Raw genomic sequence first — 24,986 nt, forward strand, 5'->3', positions numbered from 1 at the left:
CTAATATTTTGAAATATTGTATGAACAACTAAATCTAAAAATGTTTAAATAAGAAACTGAAAAAGTAGCAGAATTTCAATAACTTGTGTATTTATCTTTATCTTTATTTAACCCACCATTAAAGGGATAGTTCATTAAAAAAAATTAAAATTAATTGTCATCATTTAGGCCTAACGTTACTTATATTTTGAAGGATGTCGGTAGCCATTGACTTAAGTCAAAGGGGTACAATCATCTGTTTGGTTTTTGACATTTTCCAAATATCTGAGAAGAAAGATAATGATGAGAAGAAATAAGTTCATACAGGTTTAGAACAACTTGTGTGTGAATAAATTATGACAGAATTTATTTGTGGGTGAACTGATCAGCTTTCTAATTAAAAAAAATACTATAGTATATTTAAGTAAAATTACTCTAGTAAATACCATAGTGTTTTGAACTATACCATAGTAAAGATACTACAGTAAATTGTAATATAGTATTTACAACTTTGTTAATTTATACTATAGCATATAGTATTATTCAATTGATAAACTATAGTAAATACTGAGGTATGCTACAGTATACAGTATAAATATGGTATTTACTCGAGTAATTTTACTATAATAGCCTATTTATTCATAATTGCATCAGCTCTTTATTTTATTAGTAGAGGCAAAGACAAAAGAGTGTATACACAATATATCATCCGCATAGTGATGTAAAGATCCTTTTGTGTGTTTGCCTTGTTTGGCTATGCTTGTGAGGGCACAAATGTCCTCCCTTATATAGTAAAATATTATGACAACTGATTAGTGAGGACATTTGACTCGTCCCCACTAGTAAAAAGACTTAAAAAATCTGCCAAAATTATTTTGCCCATGTTTCTTGGATGGGTAAATTCAGGGATAGGATTAGGTGTGTGTGGCAATAGGAATGGTCAAAAGGTAAAATATGACCTTACATTATAGCCAAAATATAGAATAGCACATATTTAAAGTAAAACAAACAGCTCCAGACATTTATAAGTGAACAAAAATGAATAGCCAGACACTTTTTATTGACAGGAACAAAAACTCATAATGGCAAACACATAAATCTTAAACCATTTACATTATTAAACAAGTTTCACAGGACACTGGTAATCCACACAACATCTAAAATTTGAGTCAATTCCAATTGGATCTTGATGTAGAAAGCAGTGGATCTCTGATCAGGGAAAGTGAATGAATTGCAGGAATGTCTACAGTTCTATTAGCTCTTCATCCTTTTCTTGTGTAAAGAGATATGTCACAGCTTCCAGAATAAACTCCAAGATTTTCCTCCCGCTGGACACATACCACATCTTATACAGGAACTCCCCAAACAATACCAGTAGGAAGAGTATAAAAAAACCCAGGAAGATCCGATCAGCGTGGTGGAGCACCTTCTCTCTGAAGGTGCGTTGCTCCCATGGCACGGCAGCCCGAGCCTCACTATACTGGCTAAAATGGAGAAAGGCTTCCTCGTCACCGTTGAGCTCCTGTGTCTCAATCTCCTGCTCCTCCACAACTCCGTCACCTTCTGCCATCGTGATTAATGCTCTCCAAAAGTCAGGCCTTTGAAAATTGCTTTTGTAATGAAATGTTCAACTTCTGGAGACAGGCCTTTGTTTGGTCTTCCCGGAGCGCAGACGAAGAATAAAGCCTGAAGTAATTGAACTGGCAGCAGCTTAATTAGTTTTCAGTCTTTAATACCTGAAGTTTGAGAATGTGCCATTTAAATGAACTGAATGAAACTAATTAGCTGTAGCCATTTTAATTTAGTTGATTCATTTCCACGGTCCTCTTCAAGGATGCTGTGTGTCTGACTGAACACGGCAGACTGATTATGAACTCACACCTCACTAAGGAGATCACTAGGACTTAGTGACACTCAGCACTTTTCAAAATCCCACTGTAACAGATGGCAAGCAAGTGGAATAATGCTACAAGATGCTAACAAAAGGCCACCCGATACTATTTCTTTTTAATAAGAACATTTTCGCATGTTAACTGTATTTAGGTACAAATTCATTGATTTATTGAACATTAGAGAAACTGGAATTTCATAACCTTCTTTCTGCCTAAGAGTGGCATAACTGTTTGGATGCATACATGTAGCTACACATGCAACTATTATAATATTAAGACGGGTATATTTGCAATGTCTTCAGATTGAGACATGTTGCCTGCCTGGGTTAACAAAGTCTGAGCATCACACAAAAAACCTGAACTTTGTCTACCTGAGTTTAAGATGCACAAGCATAGTTTAAGGTCAAAGCACGTGTACAGTACTTGAATTAACATCATTTATACTAGCAACAAGCTAGAATGATATTTATCCATCATATGAACAGCAAAGTTCTTCATAATATTTTATTGAATTATCTTAAATTAACTTTTAATTAAAAATAAAAACGTTTTCTTTTATTATTCCTGACAGCTGTAATTAGAGATCACAAAGAGGAAATGTTAAAAAACACCAACATTATTCCTTTGAGGTGTACGATTATTAAAAAAGTGTATTGAGGTTGTACCACTGACTGCTAATATTAGTGACGTAAATATTATGACCAAACAAACTAATCAGTTTTTCTTAGACCAAAAGATGCATTACAAATTTTGACCCTAAACATGGACATACTATTTAAATTAATTTTGCTAGCAGGCTCCAATGTAGTGGTGGATGTTCAAAAATCAGATAACAACTAGCAATATCAAAACATAATATCAGGGACAAGTTTACTTGATTTCTTTAAAAGTTCAAAAGATCGATTGAGATAAAGTAAAGGATTTAGAGCTCCAAACTCAAAATTATGCAGCAATAACAAATGACTACAAACTGAAAGTCACGCAGCAGCAATCAAAACAAGGGAACCCTAGGAACTGTCTCAGATAGTTTTTATTTTTCTGGATAAAAATGCACAGAATGTGACAGTTCATTTGCTTCACATGGGCTTCGGGGGAGCTCTGGGAGCAGCACCCTGCAGGAAAAAAGGGCAAAAGAAAATGCTGAGATCCACATAAAACTCCAAGTAGCAACAATACAAGTAACCTGTTACTAACTCTAATGCAGCCATTACTTATACTTAAAGGTAGGGTAGGCAATTTTTGTTGTTAATTTGTTAACACTTTTTGTTATATTGGTTGAAAATCTCCAGATCCTGATAGCAAACAATTATAGAAGTGGTCTAAATATTAAAACATGTACATATATCTTCTGTGGAAGTCTCAGGACCAATTTTTTTATTTAATTATTTGGTCCATTAGATTTGTGAGAATTATGAGATGGCAACCTGTGACCTTCTAGCCAGAGCTATTCACGTCCTCAGACTCGGGTTTATGCGTCAACACAATCAATGCCGAAATGAATCTGCAGCAGTCAGGTGTTACAACTAGAGCTATTCAAGTTGTCAACGTTCATTGTAATGTTACTGAGACATGAGATTACACCGCCTCTCGTGAACGCTCTGCAGACTCTGCTGTGTGTTCATGTGTTTTAAAGAAGGTGTGGCTTTGGAGACAATCTGAAGGAAGGGGTGGGATCTCATGCTTTCAAAGCTAGCTCGCTATTGCTAGCCTCTCCGGAATTGCCTCCCCTACCTTTCATGGAGTAATTAAGATTAGTCAACTACACAAATTTAAAGTGCTTACACCAGGCCTGAAGCGGGGAGGTGGTGTTCGGTCCTTGCGGGCCTCCCGGGATCTGTTTCTCACCACCTTGCTGTGGATGGCACAGCTAACACAGTAATGCAGCTTCACGTAGAGTTTGGGCAATACATATGCTACAAAAGGAAGAGCAGAAAAGCACTATTTTAATCCACAGCACATACTAATGAGACTTGGTCAATGTTTTGGTTGTTAAAGCGGTCACTTACAGTCAAACACACTAGCTTCTGAGATGTCCCTCACAGCAGCGGCCTCCACAATGTTCCTGATGACAAACTTCTTGATGGCCTTGTCCTTGGGAACACAGCGGGCACAGTTGGTGCAGCGGATGGGCTGGACATGGCCACGGCCCTTCTTTGCACGTCCGTTGTTCCTTCTCTTCTTAGTCTATCATTTGAAAATGGAAATACTTCAATAATACAATAGTACAGGACATAACTCAAACATCCTACACTTTCTGACTAATGAAATTCCATGAATTTTATTAACAAGCAATTAACAATTCTTATAACTATGCAGTTATTTTACATTTGATTTCAATTTCTGAACTTTTTTTTAGCTGCATTTATTTGTGATTATTGTATTACTGACTCTATACTTGTCTTTAACAATGTTTGAATTTTATATTAATCTAGTTACTACTGTAGTTGTTTTTTAGGCTGCTGATTTTTGTTCATGCGTAAGTTGCAACCAAAGTTTTTGCAAAAATTAGAATTGAATCAGACTTGCTAAAATTAAAATGATGCCCAACCCTATAGAGCTGAATTAACCAGAGATCACAATTTTCAACAACAACAAAAAAATCTGTATTTATGTTTATTATAGATCTGCATGTGGTTCCCATAGAAATTGAAATATTTATTTCAGGATATTACATTATTTCTTTAAAATATTTTACTTCACTTTTTTTGTAAATTTGAAAACCAATTCCTAATATTTGCAGGTTTCCCATTACGATCTGTATATTTACAAAGAACAGTGGAGATCTTTTTTGGCACAACTAAAAATAAATGGAAAGAAATATAGTAAATTATCCAAGTGTCAATCGACTCTTAATTGTATGTTGGCTTAGAAAGCCTGTCCTGCATTCATCGGTAGATGCCGCATCCATCTTCAGTTTACACACACCTAACGTTACTGACAGACTGCACCGTTTTGGTAAACACGCAACATATCGACAATAACACAACTAGAATTGGTACATTGAAGACTTAATGGCAAAAATTAGCATTAAATGCCAGTATTTTACTTTATATGCATGTATAACCACACAATTAAAGGCCTGTCCATGCCGCGTGCTACTGAAGATACAGCCACATGCTAGCCAACGTCAGCCGTTTCTTATTAAAACTGTCCAATAGTCCCATATAGTGGCTGGTATTTAATGAAATCAGATATCTTACTAACTATACTCGGGAATCACGTAGTTTTCTTGACTTTATAAAGGAGATTTCATATACTAAAACATATTCACTGAACAATCACGAAGACTGCAGACTCACCATCTTGAACGGGAGGCAGGAAAGAGGACCGGAAAGGGCTAACCGGAAGTAAAATATGTCTGCTACATAACAAAAGTCTATTGAACGAAAATATATTTTTTACAGTCTATGGATGTGACGGAAGACTAAACTATTAATGTTTATTTGACAAATACAATTTGAATATATGCTTAATATTTGAAAATATATATATTACTAAATGACACAGGGGCTAATTTGTTCCTAATAAGGAAGTAGTTAATAGGGAAGTATAAGATAAGCGCCAGTGTCTATGGTCAGTGCCATAAAAATACATAATACATTTATTATGTATATCTATGGTCAGTGCACCCATGAATAAGACCATAGACTGTATAAAAAATTATATATATATATATATATATATATATATATATATATATATATATATATATATATATATAGCAAATATATACGTGCATGCTTAAATATACATAATTATACACAGAAACATATGCAAACAAACTTATGTTTGACTGCAATTAATCATGATTAATTGTTTGACAACACTAATCAATGTATTATGTAAAAGTTCAGAAGGGGGAACAGTTATGTTATATGTATTAATACATCTATTTAATGTATTAAATAATCTTAAATGCAATTTAATTATAATAGACCTAAAAAATAATAATACAATTTTAATTGCATAGCAAATATATTGACAAACAGGCTCCTAGTTAATGTTAAAATTGCTTAAGAATCATTCCGAAACATCTTCAAATAAAGGGCACAACTGAGAAATGATTTCAAATTTATATTATTTTAATTAACGAATACTAAAAATAACAATACATAAATTGTTTTTAAAAGAGATGCACAGAAAATTACAAATGTTGTAACCTGAAAGGTTAGGATATAAAATCTTTGAACATGATACATTAAGAAGTATACAATGGGGGGGAGAAATCAAATCAAATCTTGTATCTTAATATTGTAACATTATGAGAAAACTAGTGGATCAATACAAATGCAGTATTCAGACATATGAAGTGGTTTCGTTGACATAGAGATGTCAGTGCCCCAGTAAATCAAACAGGAGAATTTATTAGGGAAAATATAACTATCTAACAAAATATAAATCTATCAACATGGTGCATATGAAAGAAAAAAAAGGGGGAAAAGGACACAGCCACACACAGATGCATGCACACAAACACACATGGGAACACAAGGAAAACAACTTTGCCCATTATACAATTCCAAACCAAATATCGCCACAGGGAAGAAAAAAACGACTGGCCTTGAATCCTGTAAATATCATCAATAAAATCATATCAAATTGATCACAGGCTGTATTTCAGAACTAGACTAAACCTTTTTTTTGTTAAACAATTCCATATACACAGTCCATAAACATATTCCATATACACATCTGTAAGAATAAATGCACTGGATCAGAGCACCACAAATAAAGTTGCCTTATTAAAAAAATCAGGACCACTGATTTGTCATATTAATCCAGTCCAGCAGATTTATTATTATTTATATATTAAAAAGGACCTTTTCTTTCCATTGAACCCTTAATGATTAGTAAAGCTCTCTTGGCAAAGTTTACATGCTGATGTGGGTCCGGTAAAGCCAATTTAAATATATAAACCATAAAACAGGCATAGTGATAACCAATCAACAAGTTAGCCAAAGCCAAGAGCAGCACAACCATGAAAAAGGATGGTCCATCATATCAACATCAAGCAAGTAGTAGCTTATTTACTTTAAAGCAAATTTGGGAATTGTCAGAGGAATCGTGGCGTGCTTTCATTAACTAGTGCAAATGCGACGAAACAGTGTGCTTGATTCTGTGTTTTCCACAGACAACCAAGCAGCGCCCTCTGCAGGTCAGCTCATAATTAACCAATCGAGCTTTTAATGATCATTAATGTCTTATTATAATTCTTAAGACTGGGCAAGTCTAACAGTTTTTCTCGTACAGTGTTTAAATGTTGTCTAGTGGCTGAAAAGGTTGCTTGGAAAGCATTGGTTTGCTCCTGACACCCCTCTAAAATACTGGCCCCATAAAACGGTGAGGTATAAAACCGCTCTCCACCAATCAGGGAAGACAAAGAGGTTACATACAACTGGATCTCACTCAGAACATGTACATTAAAATATCAGTACTGAAGGACAAAAGCAAATTCTTGTGAGCTACAAAAGGTTTGAGCAAAAAGAGGGAGGTTTCCGGGTAGAAAACTCAAAGACGCTTGTTTGCCGTTTCTAATCACTGTTTCCCACAACAATGCAGGTGCATTCTGAGGGTCAGGTAAACAGGAGGTTGGTAAATGCAGCAAAATTTCACTTAGGCTCAGCTCGATACCATTTTGCGGCATTGCAGGTTAAAAAAAAAAAAAAAAAAAAATCAGGTCTCCCTGAGTTAGTAGCACTTCACTGTGTCAGTCTGCTTATATCTTCTTAGTCCTTTTTGTTTTAAGAAATCCACAAGAAAAGGTAATGGAGGAAAAAAAGAGAAGTCTTACAAATGTACAGTTAGCTTTGGAGGGGCAGCTGGTAGCATCTGAATGGTTGAGAGAAGAAACGTCACAATCCGCCTTTATGATGCGTCTTGTGTCTCCAAATACTTTCTGCTGCCACAAAGGTGCAAATGAAATCTTGCACCATTCAGAGAGGTGAGAAGGTTGTTCTGTGTTTGAAGGTGTGTGTGTGTGTGTGTGTGTGTGTGGGTGCTGAAGGAAGGGGTTTGAAGTGTGGTTTCGTAAGCGAGTTGTTGCGTGGGCCTCACGTATGGCAGTTTTGCATCCATTTTTCATTGCTTGACAAGGCAATCTCACAACTGAGTTATCTAAATGTCAAAAACCACTTTAGGAAATAATTCTGCATGGCTGCATTAGTTGTAAAACCATAAATACGCATATTTTACAAATCAAAATTTACCAAATTTAAATTTAGCTACATAGAAGTAGAATGTTTTTTAATATAAATGAGGCCCGTTTTGTGTATAAATCAGAAAATGCATAATATATGCATATACTGTCATATGTGGAGCATATTAGGAGAGGATAAGGATAGATCGTGTGTGCGAAGGTTTTGGTCAGTAGTTCCTATCTGTAAACACTTGTCTGTGAATCCGTTTAGTGTTGTTCCTGCTGGTGCTTGTTCACATGTGCGGATAGAGCTAAAGGTGCTAAATGAGCGATGCCGTGTCCATGACGTTTCTGTTGGGATCCAGTGTGGCAAAGAAACGCACGTCCCTGTCCTTGTCCATCCTTAGTTCGGACAGAGCCTCTTCCAGCTCATCTGAATAAGCGCTGCCTGGGTCCTTGAAGTATGCTGAGATCAGAGCAGACACATGCTGATCAGAACTGATGCTAAACTGTGACATACTAAACAGTTACTTAGCAAAATATTTGACATTGTGCTATTAATAGTGAGATTTTATTAGTTAAATGGTCACTAGCCTTTAAGGAAGTTAAAATAAATAAAACAAAATCAAAGTCAATGGATTCTCATGGATTTTCATCAATGCCTGGAAAAAGTACACTTAACAATTTGCACTTTGGACATAGTCATTCTAGAAAGCATTGCATTGGACAAAAATAAAGTATACACCTCATATAGGATATTACTCGTTAAAGGGGGGGTGAAATGCTGTTTCATGCATACTGAGCTTTTTACACTGTTAAAGACTTGGATTCCCATCCTAAACATAGACAAAGTTTCAAAAACTAATGTTGGACGTTTGATGGAGTATTTCTGTGTTAAAAATACTCCTTCCGGTTTCTCACAAGTTTCGGCGAGTTTTTTTCGAGTATGGGTCTACTTGACGTTAAATAGAGCGAAAGGTCCTTGTATGGGCTGTACGGGCTCTTCTCCCGGTAGGGTGCGCGCGCGCGTAACTAGAGGGAGAGAGAGGAAATGCACGCCGTAAACAGTCTCTCAGGTGCAGATCCAGTCGTCCGTGAACACTTATGACGCGCTGCGCTCCACTTTATTCCTATGGGTGACGTCGAGCGACTTCAACGCTTCAGCACAGCATTCCGGGAAGGCAGCGCTGCATTTGAACCGATTTGACCGCAGAAATGACGGGAAGCTTCAAGGCATCGCTTCAGTCGCGTCGCAAAGTGGATTTCCACGGTCACTGCTGTCACAGGACTTCACCAAATCATACCAAAGAAGTGTGTTTTTGACAGAGCGGTCCCAGCGGTAAAGATTCGGTCCTGCTTTGGAAGCAGCCGGTGAGTAAATCAACTTCAAATGTCTGTGCTATTGGCTACCGTCGCATGAGTAAACATCAGTAAATGATACGATCGCGTGCTTCGTCATTCAAATGCGCTAACGGTTACTCCATTGTTGTTCTGTATAACACTAGTCTGACTCTGACGTGCAAAACCGTTTTGCTTGCTACCTCTAAGGTCTAGTCACATACAATAGTCCATAAACCGAATCATGTCCTCATAAACTGCGCGTAAAGACACACAAAGGCCCCTAAATACAGTACATACCACAGAGACGGACATCCTGATGTTGCCGTTTCTCCTGTTCAATTTATTGCAGCCTCAGATTTGATTGTGGATCATTATCTGTATTAGCTGAGATAGATGGGTTTCTCTACGCTTGAGGACATCACCGCTTTGTGCACATTCGTCATTCTTTAGCTCCGCCCACACGATACGCCTCCAGGCGCTCGGTTTTTTCCGGAAAGACTCGGTACAGCCCATATTTCTTTTATAAATATGATAAAACTAAAGACTTTTCGGAGATATGAAGGATGCAATACTACTCTATAGGTACTCAAGATTGACATGAGATTGACTGAAACTGAGTGTTTCACCCCCCCTTTAATATTTTTTAGGGCCGGGACTTAACGCATTAATTAAGATTAATTAATTACGGGACTTTAACTTGAAATTAATTACGCAAAAAAAAAAATAACATAATTTTAACCACACTTATTTTTGCACCGCGGAACGTTTTTCAATGAATGAGTTTCGACGGACCGATTATACTGGAACACCAACTAGCGCTCACGAGTCACAACAACAACAAACCACAGTGAACATGAACGAAGAAGCTGATGAGACCGCTTTGCTTGGCCCCGTGGATGGGAATTATTATTATTTTTTAAACGAAAGGATGGAAGCGTCGACAACAGCACATCGAGCCTCAAATATCACAAATATGCTTTTGCTACACTTAATGGCAAACATTGCGCTGGTCTGCTGGACTGAAATAAATAAACAATATTTTGTTGATTAAGCTTATGTATTCAGTCATTATTCAATGGTATACTAAAAATACATGTGAAAAATTACTTCTCATTGTTCTCATGTCAAATATTTATATGCAATTAAAATGCGATTAATTTCGATTAATTAATTACAAAGCCTCTAATTAATTAGATTAATTTTTTTAATCGAGTCCCAGCCCCTTATATTTTTGTTCCATTTTCCAGGCAGAGATAGGAGAGTAACTTTGAATTGAACCTTTTGGAGGGCCTAATAAAAGAGGCTTGAGTCTTCGTAAACATCCTGTGATGTATGCATCTCCTAACCTGTTTGTAATTGTAAATTGTGTGCATTTGTCTCTTACGTTTTTCCAATACACTCTGCCGTAATGCCTTGGCCACCAGCACGCGTACGTTGGGCACAGGATCTGATGAGAGGCTGAGCAGACTGGGTAGAAGGTGCTGTGCAAACTGGTCCATGGGCATGCAGTCCTCCTCCACTATTGCCTGAATGGAAACAAAAAGAAAATGTCTCAATCACACTCACACGTGATTAGATGTTTAATTTTGACTGACATATACTCAAAAGAGAAGATTTTAAATAAAAGACTTAAAAAATGTCATCAGCTTCGATCTGATCGCGTTACGAACATTTTAAGTGAAATGTTCAAAATTAAAAATGGTTCTCATAAATTACTTAGCTTCATGCCATTCCAAACCTGTAAGACTTTCGCTCATCTTCGGAAGACAAATCTTTTTGATAAGATCTGAGAGCTTTCTTTACTCTCCATTTAAACACTGTTCAACAGACATAAGCTCAATCGAACCTGTGAGATGCAACAAACTCATTGAATGAACCTCATTGGTTCTTGCTGAAGCTCAAACGTGCTGCGTAACACGAGAATGAACCTCATTGGTTCTTGCTGAAGCTCAAACGTGCTGCGTAACACGAGAATGAACCTCATTGGTTCTTGCTGAAGCTCAAACGTGCTGCGTAACACGAGAATGAACCTCATTGGTTCTTGCTGAAGCTCAAACGTGCTGCGTAACACGAGAATGAACCTCACTGGTTCTTGCTGAAGCTCAAACGTGCTCCGTAACACGAGAATGAACCTCACTGGTTCTTGCTGAAGCTCAAACGTGCTCCGCAACACGATAATGAACATCATTGGTTCTTGTTGAAGCTCAAACATGCTGCGTAACACGAGAATGAACCTCATTGGTTCTTGCTGAAGCTCAAACGTGCTCCGCAACACGATAATGAACATCATTGGTTCTTGTTGAAGCTCAAACATGCTGCGTAACACGGGAACGAACCTCATTGGTTCTCTGAAGCTCAAACGTGCTCCGCAACACGAGAATGAACCTCATTGGCTTTCATACATCAAGCGAATATGCTTGAGCTTCTGTTTACAATATCTGATGTGATTTGATGAATATGTGAATACAAGCCTGAATTAAATATGTTTATTATATAAAGTGATTGAGTCTTGGATTAAATGTTTAAAAAAATGTTTTTTTTTAAATTAAATTATAAAATAAAATTTTGATTAAACCACTCATGTGCATTAGTTTTACAATCTCTTTATGAATTTTTTGAAGAGTCAAAGTGTCAGTTGTGTAGCTGTCAATGAGGGTGAGCAATTAATATCAGAAATTCAATTTTTGAGTAAACTAACCCTTTAACACTAATCTATTATTGTGATTTCAAATGTATTCATCCCACTATTATTCTCAGCAAAAAACGATTATTCTAGGCAAAATATTTATTGAAAGTTAAAACAAACAGCAGGAAAAATACACATTCAACAAAAGAAGTGAAATAATGTAAAATGAATGGATAATACTGCATGAAACTACAATTTGATGTAAAAATTTACCTGGCAAATGAATGCAAATGCCTGACGTCCGACCCATTTGGGACAGTGGCAGAATCTCATAATGAGCTCATTAATGTAATTCTGACCAAGGTCATGAGCTTCACAGGAATACAGCTTCTGCAGGATCACCACCACCTACACACATTCAAAAGACAAAAGTTTAAAAAATACTAATATAGTTCTTCATGCTTGAAATGTATATATTCTCAATTGTTGCAGCTCCTCTCATCCCAGTCTGTCAATAATGCTCTGATTGGTTCCTGTATCTATGAAGCCCCTCCTTCTGAAAAGCGCAATGTGCTGACCATAGGCTCTGACTGGTAGCTGGACCAGTGTGTTGTGATTGGTCAACCACTTCAGACCCACTCTATATTAGGCCTTAACTACAACGTACTAGGGGTGTCCCCGACTAAGGATTTACACATTCGAATCAGAATTTTCGAATCTCTCTATGGTCGACCAAAAGTCGAATCATCTATGTGTGTGTAAACCATAGACCGGAAAAAAAATAAACGGTGTAAATGGATTGGGAAGGGCAGGACACTAGTCAGCATGAGGCTAAGACTATTTTTATTTTACTTTACACACGGCACACAGCCACCACTTTTAATAAAGTGATCAAAACTAGGCTACACTACACATTCGTAAATTAACCGTTCCCTTATAACTTTTAAAAGCCGCGATCGAAACACAGAACATCACACAAATATATAAAATAACATTTTGATAAATAAACCTAAAAACAATACTTGCAGAGTGAGGAAAAGAACACTTTGTGCGTTTATATGCACGTTCTTAAGCCGATTGTGCCTATATAGAGGGTCGCACACCAGACTGAAGCTCAGCGCCGTGTCTCAGGGATCTCACACCAGGCAGACGTGAACATTGCGCGCCGTGCGCGAGTTCAACTTTGAATCGACTTCTGACAGAAGAGCTGCACGATGAGTGTATCTTGTAGCACAGGGTGAAATCAGTATGTACATTCACGATTTGAGGGAAATATACATTTAATCGCCGCTGACAGGCGTCGAATGCTGCCGTCGGTGTATATGGGTTCAAATTTTAAAGGAGCGGCGCAGCTCAGCGCCGCGAGTCCTGCGACACGTCTTTATAACACTAATATTGAGCACCCCCATATTGCCAAAATGGTATGATCCTCGTTTCATAACACCCGCGAAGATTCGACCATGAGATCATTGGTCAAATCAGGCTCCGCATATCGATGCATCGAATCTTCGGCTATTAGGGGTCACCCCTACAACGTACTAACATTTTAATTAAAGATTTAATTCAATGCACTTATTACATGTTTTTATATTGTTCTTACATTTAAAAAAAAATCTGCATGTAATTACATTTGTAATGAACTTCTGTAGTTACATTTATGATTACACTGTTGACACTTCTCTTACAACTTAAAGGACAACTCCAGCAAATGTTTTAGTTTATCTTGTTCGTTATATCTTTGTGAGTACAGTTCTATAGAAAAAAAAAACGGATTGGTCCTTGCAACACGGAGCTACTACAGTTAACGCCCACAGCCCCCACTCAGCTAAAACGGCAGCTTTGGGGGGATAAACGTAAAGGGTGTCTTTGCGCCTCTTAACAGATAAAATGCAATTAAAATGTCTGTCCAACATGAACAGGTCCCTCACTACCAGATGCGTTTAGCCACCTAGCCTTTGTTTAAATTCACCTGTTTTAGACGGCTAGATGCGGTGAAGTCCCGTGGGAACTCCATTGTAGGCGGAAAAAAAGGCAACTAGTTCAGTTGGGAAGAGCGTTGTGTGTGTATAGCATGATTACTTTATTACTACACATCTTTCCTCCACCTAACCTTAAACTGACCCACACCAGCACATCTGTCTCAATCTCTACCCTTACACTGACCCACACCACCACACCTGTCCTTAACTTTACCCTTAAACTGACCCACACCACCACACCTGACTCTAACTTTCCCTTAAACTGACCGACACCACCACACCTGACCCTAACTTTCCCTTAAACTGACCCACACCACCACACCTGTCTCTAACTTTACCCTTAAACTGACCCACACCACCACACCTGTCTCTAACTCTACCCTTAAACTGACCCACACCACCACACCTGTCTCTAACTCTACCCTTAAACTGACCCACACCACCACACCTGACCCTAACTTTACCCTTAAACTGACCCACACCACCACACCTGTCCCTAACTTTACCCTTAAACTGACCCACACCACCACACCTGTCCCTAACTTTACCCTTAAACTGACCCACACCACCACACCTGTCCCTAACTTTACCCTTAAACTGACCCACACCACCACACCTGTCCCTAACTTTACCCTTAAACTGACTGTAGAAAAGGCTTTGAATACATATGTAGATACATTAGTGCCCTCTTGTGGACTTTTAGATACCTTACGTTAAATGAGGTATTTCCCCTTTAAGAGTTCAGTATTGACCCACAGAACGCAGTTCGGAGAGCTCTAATAGAGAATTCGCTGCAGCTGTTGTTGTTGTTTCAGAGTGCGTTCATAAACAAGTGAGTGACTTAGTTTATGTTATTCATTATCTTTAAAGAGCCATAGTTAATATGTTTTGATTGTATTGCCGTTAATTTGTTGTAATCGCGGATGTGTGCCATAGCGTTGTTTACCTATTGCATCATATGCAACGCTAGTGAAAGCATACAGAGAAAGTTAAATATTAATGTTTTGAGATACTTTGAGCCTCGTTGAGTATGTGTATGTTATTATGTACGGTAAAAGTGATCTTAAGCATGTTATTTAGGCAATACGTGTCGATTATCCCGAGCTCACGTGGCAGATAAAGTGATGCTAATTTCACGAGTGCTAATCTAGCTTATGCATCACTATATATGTATAAGTATATACATATTGTATATTTAAGTGACAAAGTGATTTAATTATTATTATTATTTGCATTACTAACTGGGTATTGTTGTTTCTATTGTTTTAGAACCACTCATACCACTCAGAATACAGTCCAAACTACTCTGTATCATTCTGCCATCCATCTAACAATGTACTACAATTCATCAAGCCATTAAAGTGTTCTTCGTCTCTGACCGGACGCCTTATGCCTGCTCATTATCCACCAGCACCCACACTAGTCTCACCCACAAATGGTCCTTCGAGCTGGAGTTGAGGAGCTGTCATAAGAATGATGGATCAAAGTGATACAGATTCAAGACATGTCCTTCATGAGCCCACCGTCAGACCTAGACGATCGGTGCGACTCCCTAGCTACCTTTCGGACTTCGAACTCACTGATCATCAACCAAGGTTCCAATCAAGACAGAGAGTAGATTCTTCCCCTGAGATGAGTGATGATTCAGAACTGTTAGGAGCAGCTGCACCCAAGTTAGCCCACTCCTCCATTGAGTATAGAGCCAGCATGCAGTCCAAGCAGCCTCTGATAGAGTGGAGTCCCAGTAGTGAGTACGAACAACAGCGAGCACATACTTACCCAGTCCCAGAGCTGTCATCAGAAGTTCTAGTAGAGTTCCAGCAGTTACGTAAAGAGACAGATTAACTGCGACGTCGTTCCTCTGAACAGATAAGGAAACTGGAGGAGCGGAATGAGGCCCTGGAAGCACAGTTGAGCTTACTTGCAGTGAGTGATAGATCCAGTCACCATCCACAGAGCACATCTTCCCCTGTTCCTCAACCTCGCGTCCGTACTCAGCAGATCACTACAGATAACAGGCCCATCCCTCTGCCAAGATTCAAACTTTCTCAGAGAATGAGTGAAAAAACAGCTGAATCATTCAGACAAGATCGCCTGCATGACTTAGAAAGGAGACTTCAGCAGCTGGAGAGAACATCACAGCTTACTAGTTCTCGACCCACACCGCGTCAGACTTTCCATCAGACACCTCATGACAGAGGCGAGGATAGCAGAAGTGGCTACAGCTCGAACAGAGTACGTCTTCCTCCCAGTCAAGAGACCACCTATAGGGGACCAGCTCCCACCATCCCAAACTTTTGTAAGCCAGATCCTAGAGAGTTTTCGCGGCTGCGCATAGCTCTGGAGAACATCCTGCCAGCAGACGCTACAGAGAGATTCAAATACCAAATTCTCGTCGATCACCTGAAGTTAGAGGAGGCATTGCTGATTGCTGACTCTTATTGCAACTCATCATTCCCCTTCTCAGAGACTATGGAGGCGCTTAATCAACAGTATGGACAACCCCACCAGTTGGCCCTTCAGAGAATAGCTGAGCTTATGGATGGTCCGAATGTCAGTCATGGTGATGTGAGAGCCTTCAGGATGTTCGCATTGAAAGTTCGCTCACTAGTGAGTATGCTTCAGCAACTGGGAAATAAAGGATACATGGAACTTGAGTGCGGTTCCCATGTATCAAGGCTGTTGTGTAAGCTTCCGCATGATCTACAAACTAGTTTTCGACGGTCTGTCCATCCACAACAAGTTCCCATTCCAACCTTGCTAGACCTATCAACATGGTTAGAGTTTGAGCTGCAGGTTCAAGAAGATAGCACCAGGTTCTATCCACTAGCAAGCAAGCCTGTACCCATTCACAAGAGGGGACCTCAGAGAGACACGAGACAGCTAGTCAAGGCCACAAGTATCTTCCTTGGCACAGAGAAAGAAATTAGTGATCCGCTAGTTAAAGTTCCCGACCCCAAGCCTAAAGACAGGAAGGTGTTCTGCCCATACTGCGATGCTCAAGACCACTACCTGAATGGGTGTGCTAGTTTCCAGAGACTGAATAGAGATCAGAAAGTGCAGTGGATCCAATCACACAAGAGATGTTGGCGTTGTGGACGAGCCCATCAAGCCGCACAATGTAACCTCAGGACACTTTGCAAGAGTTGTAATCGCCGACACCTTAACGTCCTTCATGAGGTTAATGATAGAGGCTTTGTGAAGACACCAGAGAGACCTACGATCGGACCTTCCGAAAGTTGTTTGGTAAACACGACCACAGAGACATTGTACCTAGATCGTCCCACTGACAGCCGGCGTGTTTTGTTGAAGATCTGTAAAGTGCTGTTGAGAAATGGAAATCACTGTCTAGAGACTTATGCCCTCTTAGATGATGGTTCCGAACGTACCATTCTCCTTCATTCTGCAGCACAGCAACTCGAATTGACTGGTCGGCCAGAAGAGCTTGTATTACGCACAGTAAGACAAGACCTCCACAAGCTGCGAGGTGCATCAGTGACCTTCACAGTGTCGCCAGCTTCTCAACCTAAGACCTCATTCAGGATCCATCAAGCCTTTACTGCAGAGACTCTGGGATTAGCTGAGCATACGTACCCAGTAGAGGAGTTACAAAGTAAATTCCACCATCTACAAGGTCTACAGTTACCGCATGTTCAATCCGTCCAACCACTCCTCCTTATAGGGTCGGATTACCCTGCTCTTATCACTCCAGTAGAGCCAGTCCGTCTCGGCCCGCCTAATGGCCCTGCTGCCATCAAGACCCGACTAGGTTGGACACTTCAAGGTCCAACTCAAGAGATCAAACATCGCCTTCCTAGCCAACAGTGCCTCTTCACAGCTACATCAGACTCCTATACTGACCTGTACAGACAAGTTGAGAAATTGTGGCAATTGGACGTGCTCCCTTACCGCAGTGAGAAACTCATTACACGCTCAAAGCAAGACCACGAAGCCATTTCACTGCTCGAGTCCAAGACTATCAGAGTTCCCGTAGATGGAGTCGCCAGGTATGCCACACCCTTATTAAGAGTTAAAGATATGCCTCTCTTGCAAGCCTCAGCAGATACCACTCTGCCTTGTCTCAGAGGAATAGAGCGGCGATTAGCCAGGGACGCAGCACAAGCAGAAGCTTATCAAGTGGAGATGAACAAGTTGAAGGAGGCAGGATATGCACGGGTGATACCTCCAGGCCAAGTGGATCAAGCTGAGGAGGCATGGTACATCCCTCACCACATGACACAACATAATGACAAGAAAAGAGTTGTATTCAACTGTTCGTTCCAACATGGAGGGAAGAATCTCAACCAATTGCTTCTCCCTGGTCCCACACTGGGCCCTTCCCTGTTGTCTGTACTCCTGAGGTTCCGTGAACATGCTGTCGCATTGAGTAGCGATATCCGAGGCATGTTTCATCAGGTGCGCTTGCTACCAGAAGACCGCCCACTGTTACGATTCCTATGGAGGGACCTAAACAGAGAGAAGTCCCCACAAGTGTATGAGTGGCAAGTTCTCCCCTTTGGGACGACGTGCAGCCCTTGCTGTGCGACCTTTGCGCTCCAGAAGCATGTCATTGACCATAGTCACCTAAACGAAGATGTCAGATACAGTATAGAGAAGTCATTCTATGTAGATAACTTCCTTCAGAGTTTCTGCTCCCAAGAAGAGGCCAGTGCACTGGCATCCAAGCTACGAGATCTCCTAGCCACAGGAGGGTTCGATCTGAGACAATGGGCCAGTAACATTCCCCAAGTACTTGATCACATCCCAGCAGAAGCCAAGTCAAGTAGCCTGATGTTGTTGCTGACCCAAGGACAACCAGACACTCAGGAGTCTGCACTCGGACTACAATGGCAATGTAACTCAGATACCCTGGCCTACAAATATCGTCCCATTGAATGTTCTGCCCCTACTATGCGCCATATATACAAGGTTCTAGCCAGTCAGTATGACCCCTTGGGGTACATCATTCCGTATACCACGAGAGCAAAAGTCCTGGTCCAGCGTCTTTGGGACAAGAAAAGGGATTGGGATGACCCTCACCTTCCAGAAGAGTTGCTCCAAGCTTGGCTAACATGGGAGCAAGAGTTACCAAATCTTCAGCGCATCTCCCTTCCCAGATGTTACGTCACATCAGAGTTGGATAACCCACAGAGTATCAGAGACATACACATATTCTGTGATGCGTCTGAGCGAGCCTACGGCTCAGTAGCCTACCTCCGCACCCTCAGCCCTCAAGGTGATGTGGAGATATCTTTCTTGACTGCCCGTTCCAGAGTTGCCCCTAAGAAACAACAGTCTATCCCTCGCCTTGAGTTGTGCGCAGCTCTGACTGGAGCCCAACTCGCCAAGTTGTTGAAGGCAGAACTCAGTATCCCTCTGTTTCAGGTCACGCTCTGGTCCGACTCCACTACCGTGCTGGCATGGATCCAAGCTGAATCCTGCCGATTTAAAGTCTTCATTGGCACGAGGGTAGCAGAGATACAGGATATGACAGACCCCAAAGATTGGCGTTACGTTGATTCTAAGTCTAATTCAGCTGACGACATCACGAGGGGTAAGACGTTAGCAGAGTTAGCGAAGCCGAGTCGATGGTGTAAGGGACCACCGTTCCTCCTCCTACCCCCAGATCAGTGGCCTCAAAGTCCCCCCATACGGCTCCCTGCTGATGATGTAGAGCTGAAACAAGGCATATTTTGTGGACTCACAGTTCCTGTCACCGATCCGGCCTTACCTGATAGCGACCAGTTTGAGTCCTATAACCAACTACTCACATCCACAGCCAGAGTCTTACACGGGGCGGCTAACGGTACGGACACTCTAACAGCTGAGGATTATAGAAAAGCAGAACTTGCCCTCCTTCATCAAGCACAGACCGAAAGTTTTCCAGTAGAGATTGCTCATCTGAAATCTGGTAAACCTCTACCTCTAAGCAGTCGTCTCCTGTGCCTTGCTCCAGAGTACGATAGCAATACACACCTCATCAGAGTCGGTGGCCGTCTCCGACGTACAGATCAACTCGACGAATTCACTATTCACCCCATAGTTTTGGAGCCTAAACATCCCCTGAGCAGACTAATCATCAAGGACTTTGATGAAACTTTACACCATCCAGGAGCGGAAAGGGTGTTCGCAGAAATGCGTCGTAAATACTGGATATTGAGAGGTCGAGAAGCTATTCGTCAACACCAGAGAAAGTGCTTGGGGTGTAGACAATGGAGAGGTCAACCCAGCATTCCCAGGATGGCCGATCTCCCTCCTTCACGACTGCGTTTGCTGCAGCCCGCTTTCTACTCTACGGGAGTTGATTGTTTCGGCCCTTACTTCATCAAAATAGGTCGCAGACAAGAGAAACGATGGGGGATCATTTTTAAATGCCTGACAACGAGATCTGTACACCTTGACCTGCTCTATCAGATGGACACTGATTCATTCTTAATGGCTCTTCGAAGATTCATCTCCCGCAGAGGCAAGCCATTTGAGATCATATCAGACCAAGGTACAAACTTCCGAGGTGGTGTGAGAGCTTTACAAGAGGATTTTGCTGAGCTCCAGCCATCCCTACAGGAGCAATTAGCCAGCCACCAGATCAGTTTCAAGTTCAACCCCCCAGGTGCTGCACACTTCGGAGGCTGTTGGGAAAGAGAGATAAGATCCCTGAAGTCAGCCCTCTGTTCTACTATAGGGGATCAGATTGTCACAGAAGAAGTCCTACGTACCGTACTAGTGGAAATCGAAGGAATTCTCAATGCAAAGCCCCTAGGATATACATCCTCAGATGTAGCAGATCCTGACCCTGTTACTCCCAACATGCTGCTCATGGGGCGGCATGACTCATCCTTGCCTCAAGTAGTATACCCTGAGTCAGAGTTGCTGAGCAAACGTAGGTGGAGACATAGCCAGCTTTTAGCAGACCACTTCTGGAGACGCTTTCTCCGTAACTATCTCCCAGAACTGCAAGTCCGCCAGAAGTGGCACAGAGAGAGCGAGAACTTAAAACCTGGTACAGTTGTCATGATTGTTGATCATCAGTTACCCAGAGCTCTATGGCCAGTTGGACAAGTAACTAAAGTCTTTCCTGGAGAAGATGGGAGAGCAAGAACGGTAGAGGTAGAAGTCAAGAAGAAAACTTATCTTCGTCCCATCACCCGTCTGATCAGCCTCCCAGCCCTACCAGACTGAGGATCCCTTCGTGCTATCCCTTATGGGATAGTGCCTTTTCTGATTTCACATTTACCCAGAAATGTGGGGGCGGCTGTAGAAAAGGCTTTGAATACATATGTAGATACATTAGTGCCCTCTTGTGGACTTTTAGATACCTTACGTTAAATGAGGTATTTCCCCTTTAAGAGTTCAGTATTGACCCACAGAACGCAGTTCGGAGAGCTCTAATAGAGAATTCGCTGCAGCTGTTGTTGTTGTTTCAGAGTGCGTTCATAAACAAGTGAGTGACTTAGTTTATGTTATTCATTATCTTTAAAGAGCCATAGTTAATATGTTTTGATTGTATTGCCGTTAATTTGTTGTAATCGCGGATGTGTGCCATAGCGTTGTTTACCTATTGCATCATATGCAACGCTAGTGAAAGCATACAGAGAAAGTTAAATATTAATGTTTTGAGATACTTTGAGCCTCGTTGAGTATGTGTATGTTATTATGTACGGTAAAAGTGATCTTAAGCATGTTATTTAGGCAATACGTGTCGATTATCCCGAGCTCACGTGGCAGATAAAGTGATGCTAATTTCACGAGTGCTAATCTAGCTTATGCATCACTATATATGTATAAGTATATACATATTGTATATTTAAGTGACAAAGTGATTTAATTATTATTATTATTTGCATTACTAACTGGGTATTGTTGTTTCTATTGTTTTAGAACCACTCATACCACTCAGAATACAGTCCAAACTACTCTGTATCATTCTGCCATCCATCTAACAATGTACTACAATTCATCAAGCCATTAAAGTGTTCTTCGTCTCTGACCGGACGCCTTATGCCTGCTCATTATCCACCAGCACCCACACTAGTCTCACCCACACTGACCCACACCACCACACCTGTCCCTAACTTTACCCTTAAACTGACCCACACCACCACACCTGTCCCTAACTTTACCCTTAAACTGACCCACACCACGACACCTGTCCCTAACTTTACCCTTAAACTGACCCACACCACCACACCTGACCCTAACTTTACCCTTAAACTGACCCACACCACCACACCTGTCCCTAACTTTACCCTTAAACTGACCCACACCACCACACCTGTCCCTAACTTTACCCTTAAACTGACCCACACCACCACACCTGACCCTAACTTTACCCTTAAACTGACCCACACCACCAAACCTGACCCTAACTTTACCCTTAAACTGACCCACACCACCACACCTGTCTCTAACTCTACCCTTAAACTGACCCACACCACCACACCTGTCCCTAACTTTACCCTTAAACTGACCCACACCACCACACCTGTCCCTAACTTTACCCTTAAACTGACCCACACCACCACACCTGACCCTAACTTTACCCTTAAACTGACCCACACCACCACACCTGTCTCTAACTCTACCCTTAAACTGACCCACACCACCACACCTGTCCCTAACTCTACCCTTAAACTGACCCACACCACCACACCTGACCCTAACTTTACCCTTAAACTGACCCACACCACCACACCTGTCCCTAACTTTACCCTTAAACTGACCCACACCACCACACCTGTCCCTAACTTTACCCTTAAACTGACCCACACCACCACACCTGACCCTAACTTTACCCTTAAACTGACCCACACCACCACACCTGACCCTAACTTTACCCTTAAACTGACCCACACCACCACACCTGTCCCTAACTTTACCCTTAAACTGACCCACACCACCACACCTGTCCCTAACTTTACCCTTAAACTGATCCACACCACCACACCTGACCCTAACTTTACCCTTAAACTGACCCACACCACCACACCTGTCCCTAACTTTACCCTTAAACTGACCCACACCACCACACCTGTCCCTAACTTTACCCTTAAACTGACCCACACCACCACACCTGACCCTAACTTTACCCTTAAACTGACCCACACCACCACACCTGACCCTAACTTTACCCTTAAACTGACCCACACCACCACACCTGTCTCAATCTTTACCCTTACACTGACCCACACCACCACACCTGTCTCTAACTTTACCCTTACACTGACCCACACCACCACACCTGTCTCTAACTTTACCCTTACACTGACCCACACCACCACACCTGTCTCTAACCTTACCCGTTTCCCACCTCAATATCAGTAAGTGTTTTGCATTACAATATAAAGACAAGTACATTGTACTTATTTTTTGATGCAAGTACATAGTAGTTAAGGCCACCTAATATAAAGTGGGATCACCAGGCCTTGTCCCTTTATTTGCGCATGCCTTGGCTGGGAATTATTTAAATAAGGGATATTGTGACGTGTTTGTTCCCAGAAGAATGGATGCATTTCAAGGAGTTCAGAAACAGTGCTTACTGATAGACAATAACTCCCTTTGGAGTGACTTTGTGCTTTGTAACTTTGCAGACATTTTAAATGCTCAAACAGGAACAATACTAACTAAAGAAAGTTCAAAATGTAAAAAAAAAAGTACAATAAGTCTTTGAAAAATGAAGCACTAAATACATGTGCAGATCACCTGAGACAAATGTTAATACCAGGTCTAAAAAGCCTATAAGTTTATGTTTAAAAAAGCCCAGTGGAGTTGCTAAAATCAGAAAATGGCATTGTAATGTTGTTCTATTTTTGGAATTAAGGTGAAGGAAACTTGACTCACCAGTTTATAGGAGATCCACCGCACTTCAGACACTTTATCAGAACAAAGGTTAAGTGCAATCTGTCTGAGGTAGTCATAGATGTCGTTGTGACTGTACAACTCAATGATCAGGATGAGCTGTCTAAATACACAGACAGACAAATACCACAAGAGTGAGATTGCACATAAGCTACAAAAAACCCTTTGTGTATCAAAGTAGTACATACTCAGCTAGCTCATAGCGGAATCTCCAATTTCGGCTGTTGTCCGTTACCATGAACTCCTGCAGCTGATACAGATATTCCCGACGCTTCTCTGCATGAAGAAGCTACAAAAGCAGAAACAGAACGATCTGTTAATGCCAGTTTTGTTATGGACACTGACTAAAACAAACACTATTTAAAACTGCTTAAATATAAAGCTGAAGTCAAATCAAAAACAACTGTTAGATTAAAAAACAAATGCATTGCCAATGCAATAAAAAAAAGAAATACACAAGATCTCAAACAAACATATTTTTCAGTACGGACAACTCCCTTAAAGAATACTAAAATAGGTTATCATGCTTGAAATGTATTTTCACATATTCTCCATTGTTGCAGCTCTTCTCATCCCAGTCTGTCAATAATACTCTATTTAGTTCCTGTATCTATGAAGCCCCTCCTTCTGAAAAGCACAAGGTGGTCTGACTGGTCAACTGGACCAGTGTGTTGTGATTGGTCAACCGTTTCAAAGCCATTTTGGAAATGTCACACCCCTTACCAACTCAACCAGGTATAATCACAGGTTTACACTACTAAACCCAAACTCAACCAGGCATTCTCACCTTCAAGAAATCATACAGGTGTTTGAGGACTCCTATCCGCACCTCATCAAGATCTTTGAGGAAGCCATTGAATATGGGCACCAGGTCAGCCGCAGTAAGCTGATCCCCCAGAATCACAGCCAACTCGTGGATTGAGAACGCAAGTGTCCGTCGCACCTTCCACTGCAACACATACAAAGTTAATTCATTTGAAAAATTCAAAACACACTTACAGTACCGAAGCCACTGCGTCTACGCCTCATACACTACATGTACACAAAACCAAGACACTTATAATCAATTACATTATGGTACAGCAATAAATGTAGGGATGCACAATATATCGGCCACCATATGTGTTCATTTTTAATATTATCATTATTGGCCCGATAAGAAAATTCGCAACAAATCC

General features: G+C 40.8%; 2 protein-coding genes across 2 annotated transcripts in view; both read right to left on the reverse strand.

The window, feature by feature from the left end:
* Positions 1–2,883: 2,883 nt before the first annotated feature.
* On the reverse strand, positions 2,884–5,304 carry rps26l (ribosomal protein S26, like). The gene is made up of 4 exons (XM_067458529.1): positions 5,171–5,304; positions 3,878–4,055; positions 3,654–3,784; positions 2,884–2,983 (listed from the first exon to the last, which is right to left on the reverse strand). The coding sequence occupies exons 1-4, from the start codon at positions 5,171–5,173 to the stop codon at positions 2,948–2,950; spliced, it is 348 nt and encodes a 115-aa protein (XP_067314630.1). The 5' UTR covers positions 5,174–5,304; the 3' UTR covers positions 2,884–2,947.
* Positions 5,305–5,945: 641 nt separating this feature from the next.
* The window catches only part of ppp4r1l (protein phosphatase 4, regulatory subunit 1-like), a 31,574-nt gene continuing 12,533 nt past the window's right edge, over positions 5,946–24,986 (reverse strand). The window contains exons 15-20 of the mRNA XM_067460352.1: positions 24,596–24,757; positions 23,997–24,097; positions 23,791–23,911; positions 12,248–12,382; positions 10,733–10,874; positions 5,946–8,473 (exon numbers count right to left, since the gene is read on the reverse strand). Coding sequence (XP_067316453.1) covers positions 8,328–8,473; positions 10,733–10,874; positions 12,248–12,382; positions 23,791–23,911; positions 23,997–24,097; positions 24,596–24,757 — 807 coding nt within the window. The 3' untranslated portion in view covers positions 5,946–8,327. The remainder of the gene's footprint in view (positions 8,474–10,732; positions 10,875–12,247; positions 12,383–23,790; positions 23,912–23,996; positions 24,098–24,595; positions 24,758–24,986) is intronic.

Source organism: Pseudorasbora parva, chromosome 12 (assembly GCF_024679245.1).
Source record: "Pseudorasbora parva isolate DD20220531a chromosome 12, ASM2467924v1, whole genome shotgun sequence".
NCBI lineage: Eukaryota > Metazoa > Chordata > Actinopteri > Cypriniformes > Gobionidae > Pseudorasbora > Pseudorasbora parva.

Coding starts and splice junctions, on each gene's coding strand:
- rps26l (XM_067458529.1), bottom strand. Junction 3,785..3,877: donor AGAAGCTAGTGTGTTTGACT/GTAAGTGACCGC, acceptor TTCCTTTTGTAG/CATATGTATTGCCCAAACTC. Junction 2,984..3,653: donor CTCCCCGCTTCAGGCCTGGT/GTAAGCACTTTA, acceptor TTTTTCCTGCAG/GGTGCTGCTCCCAGAGCTCC.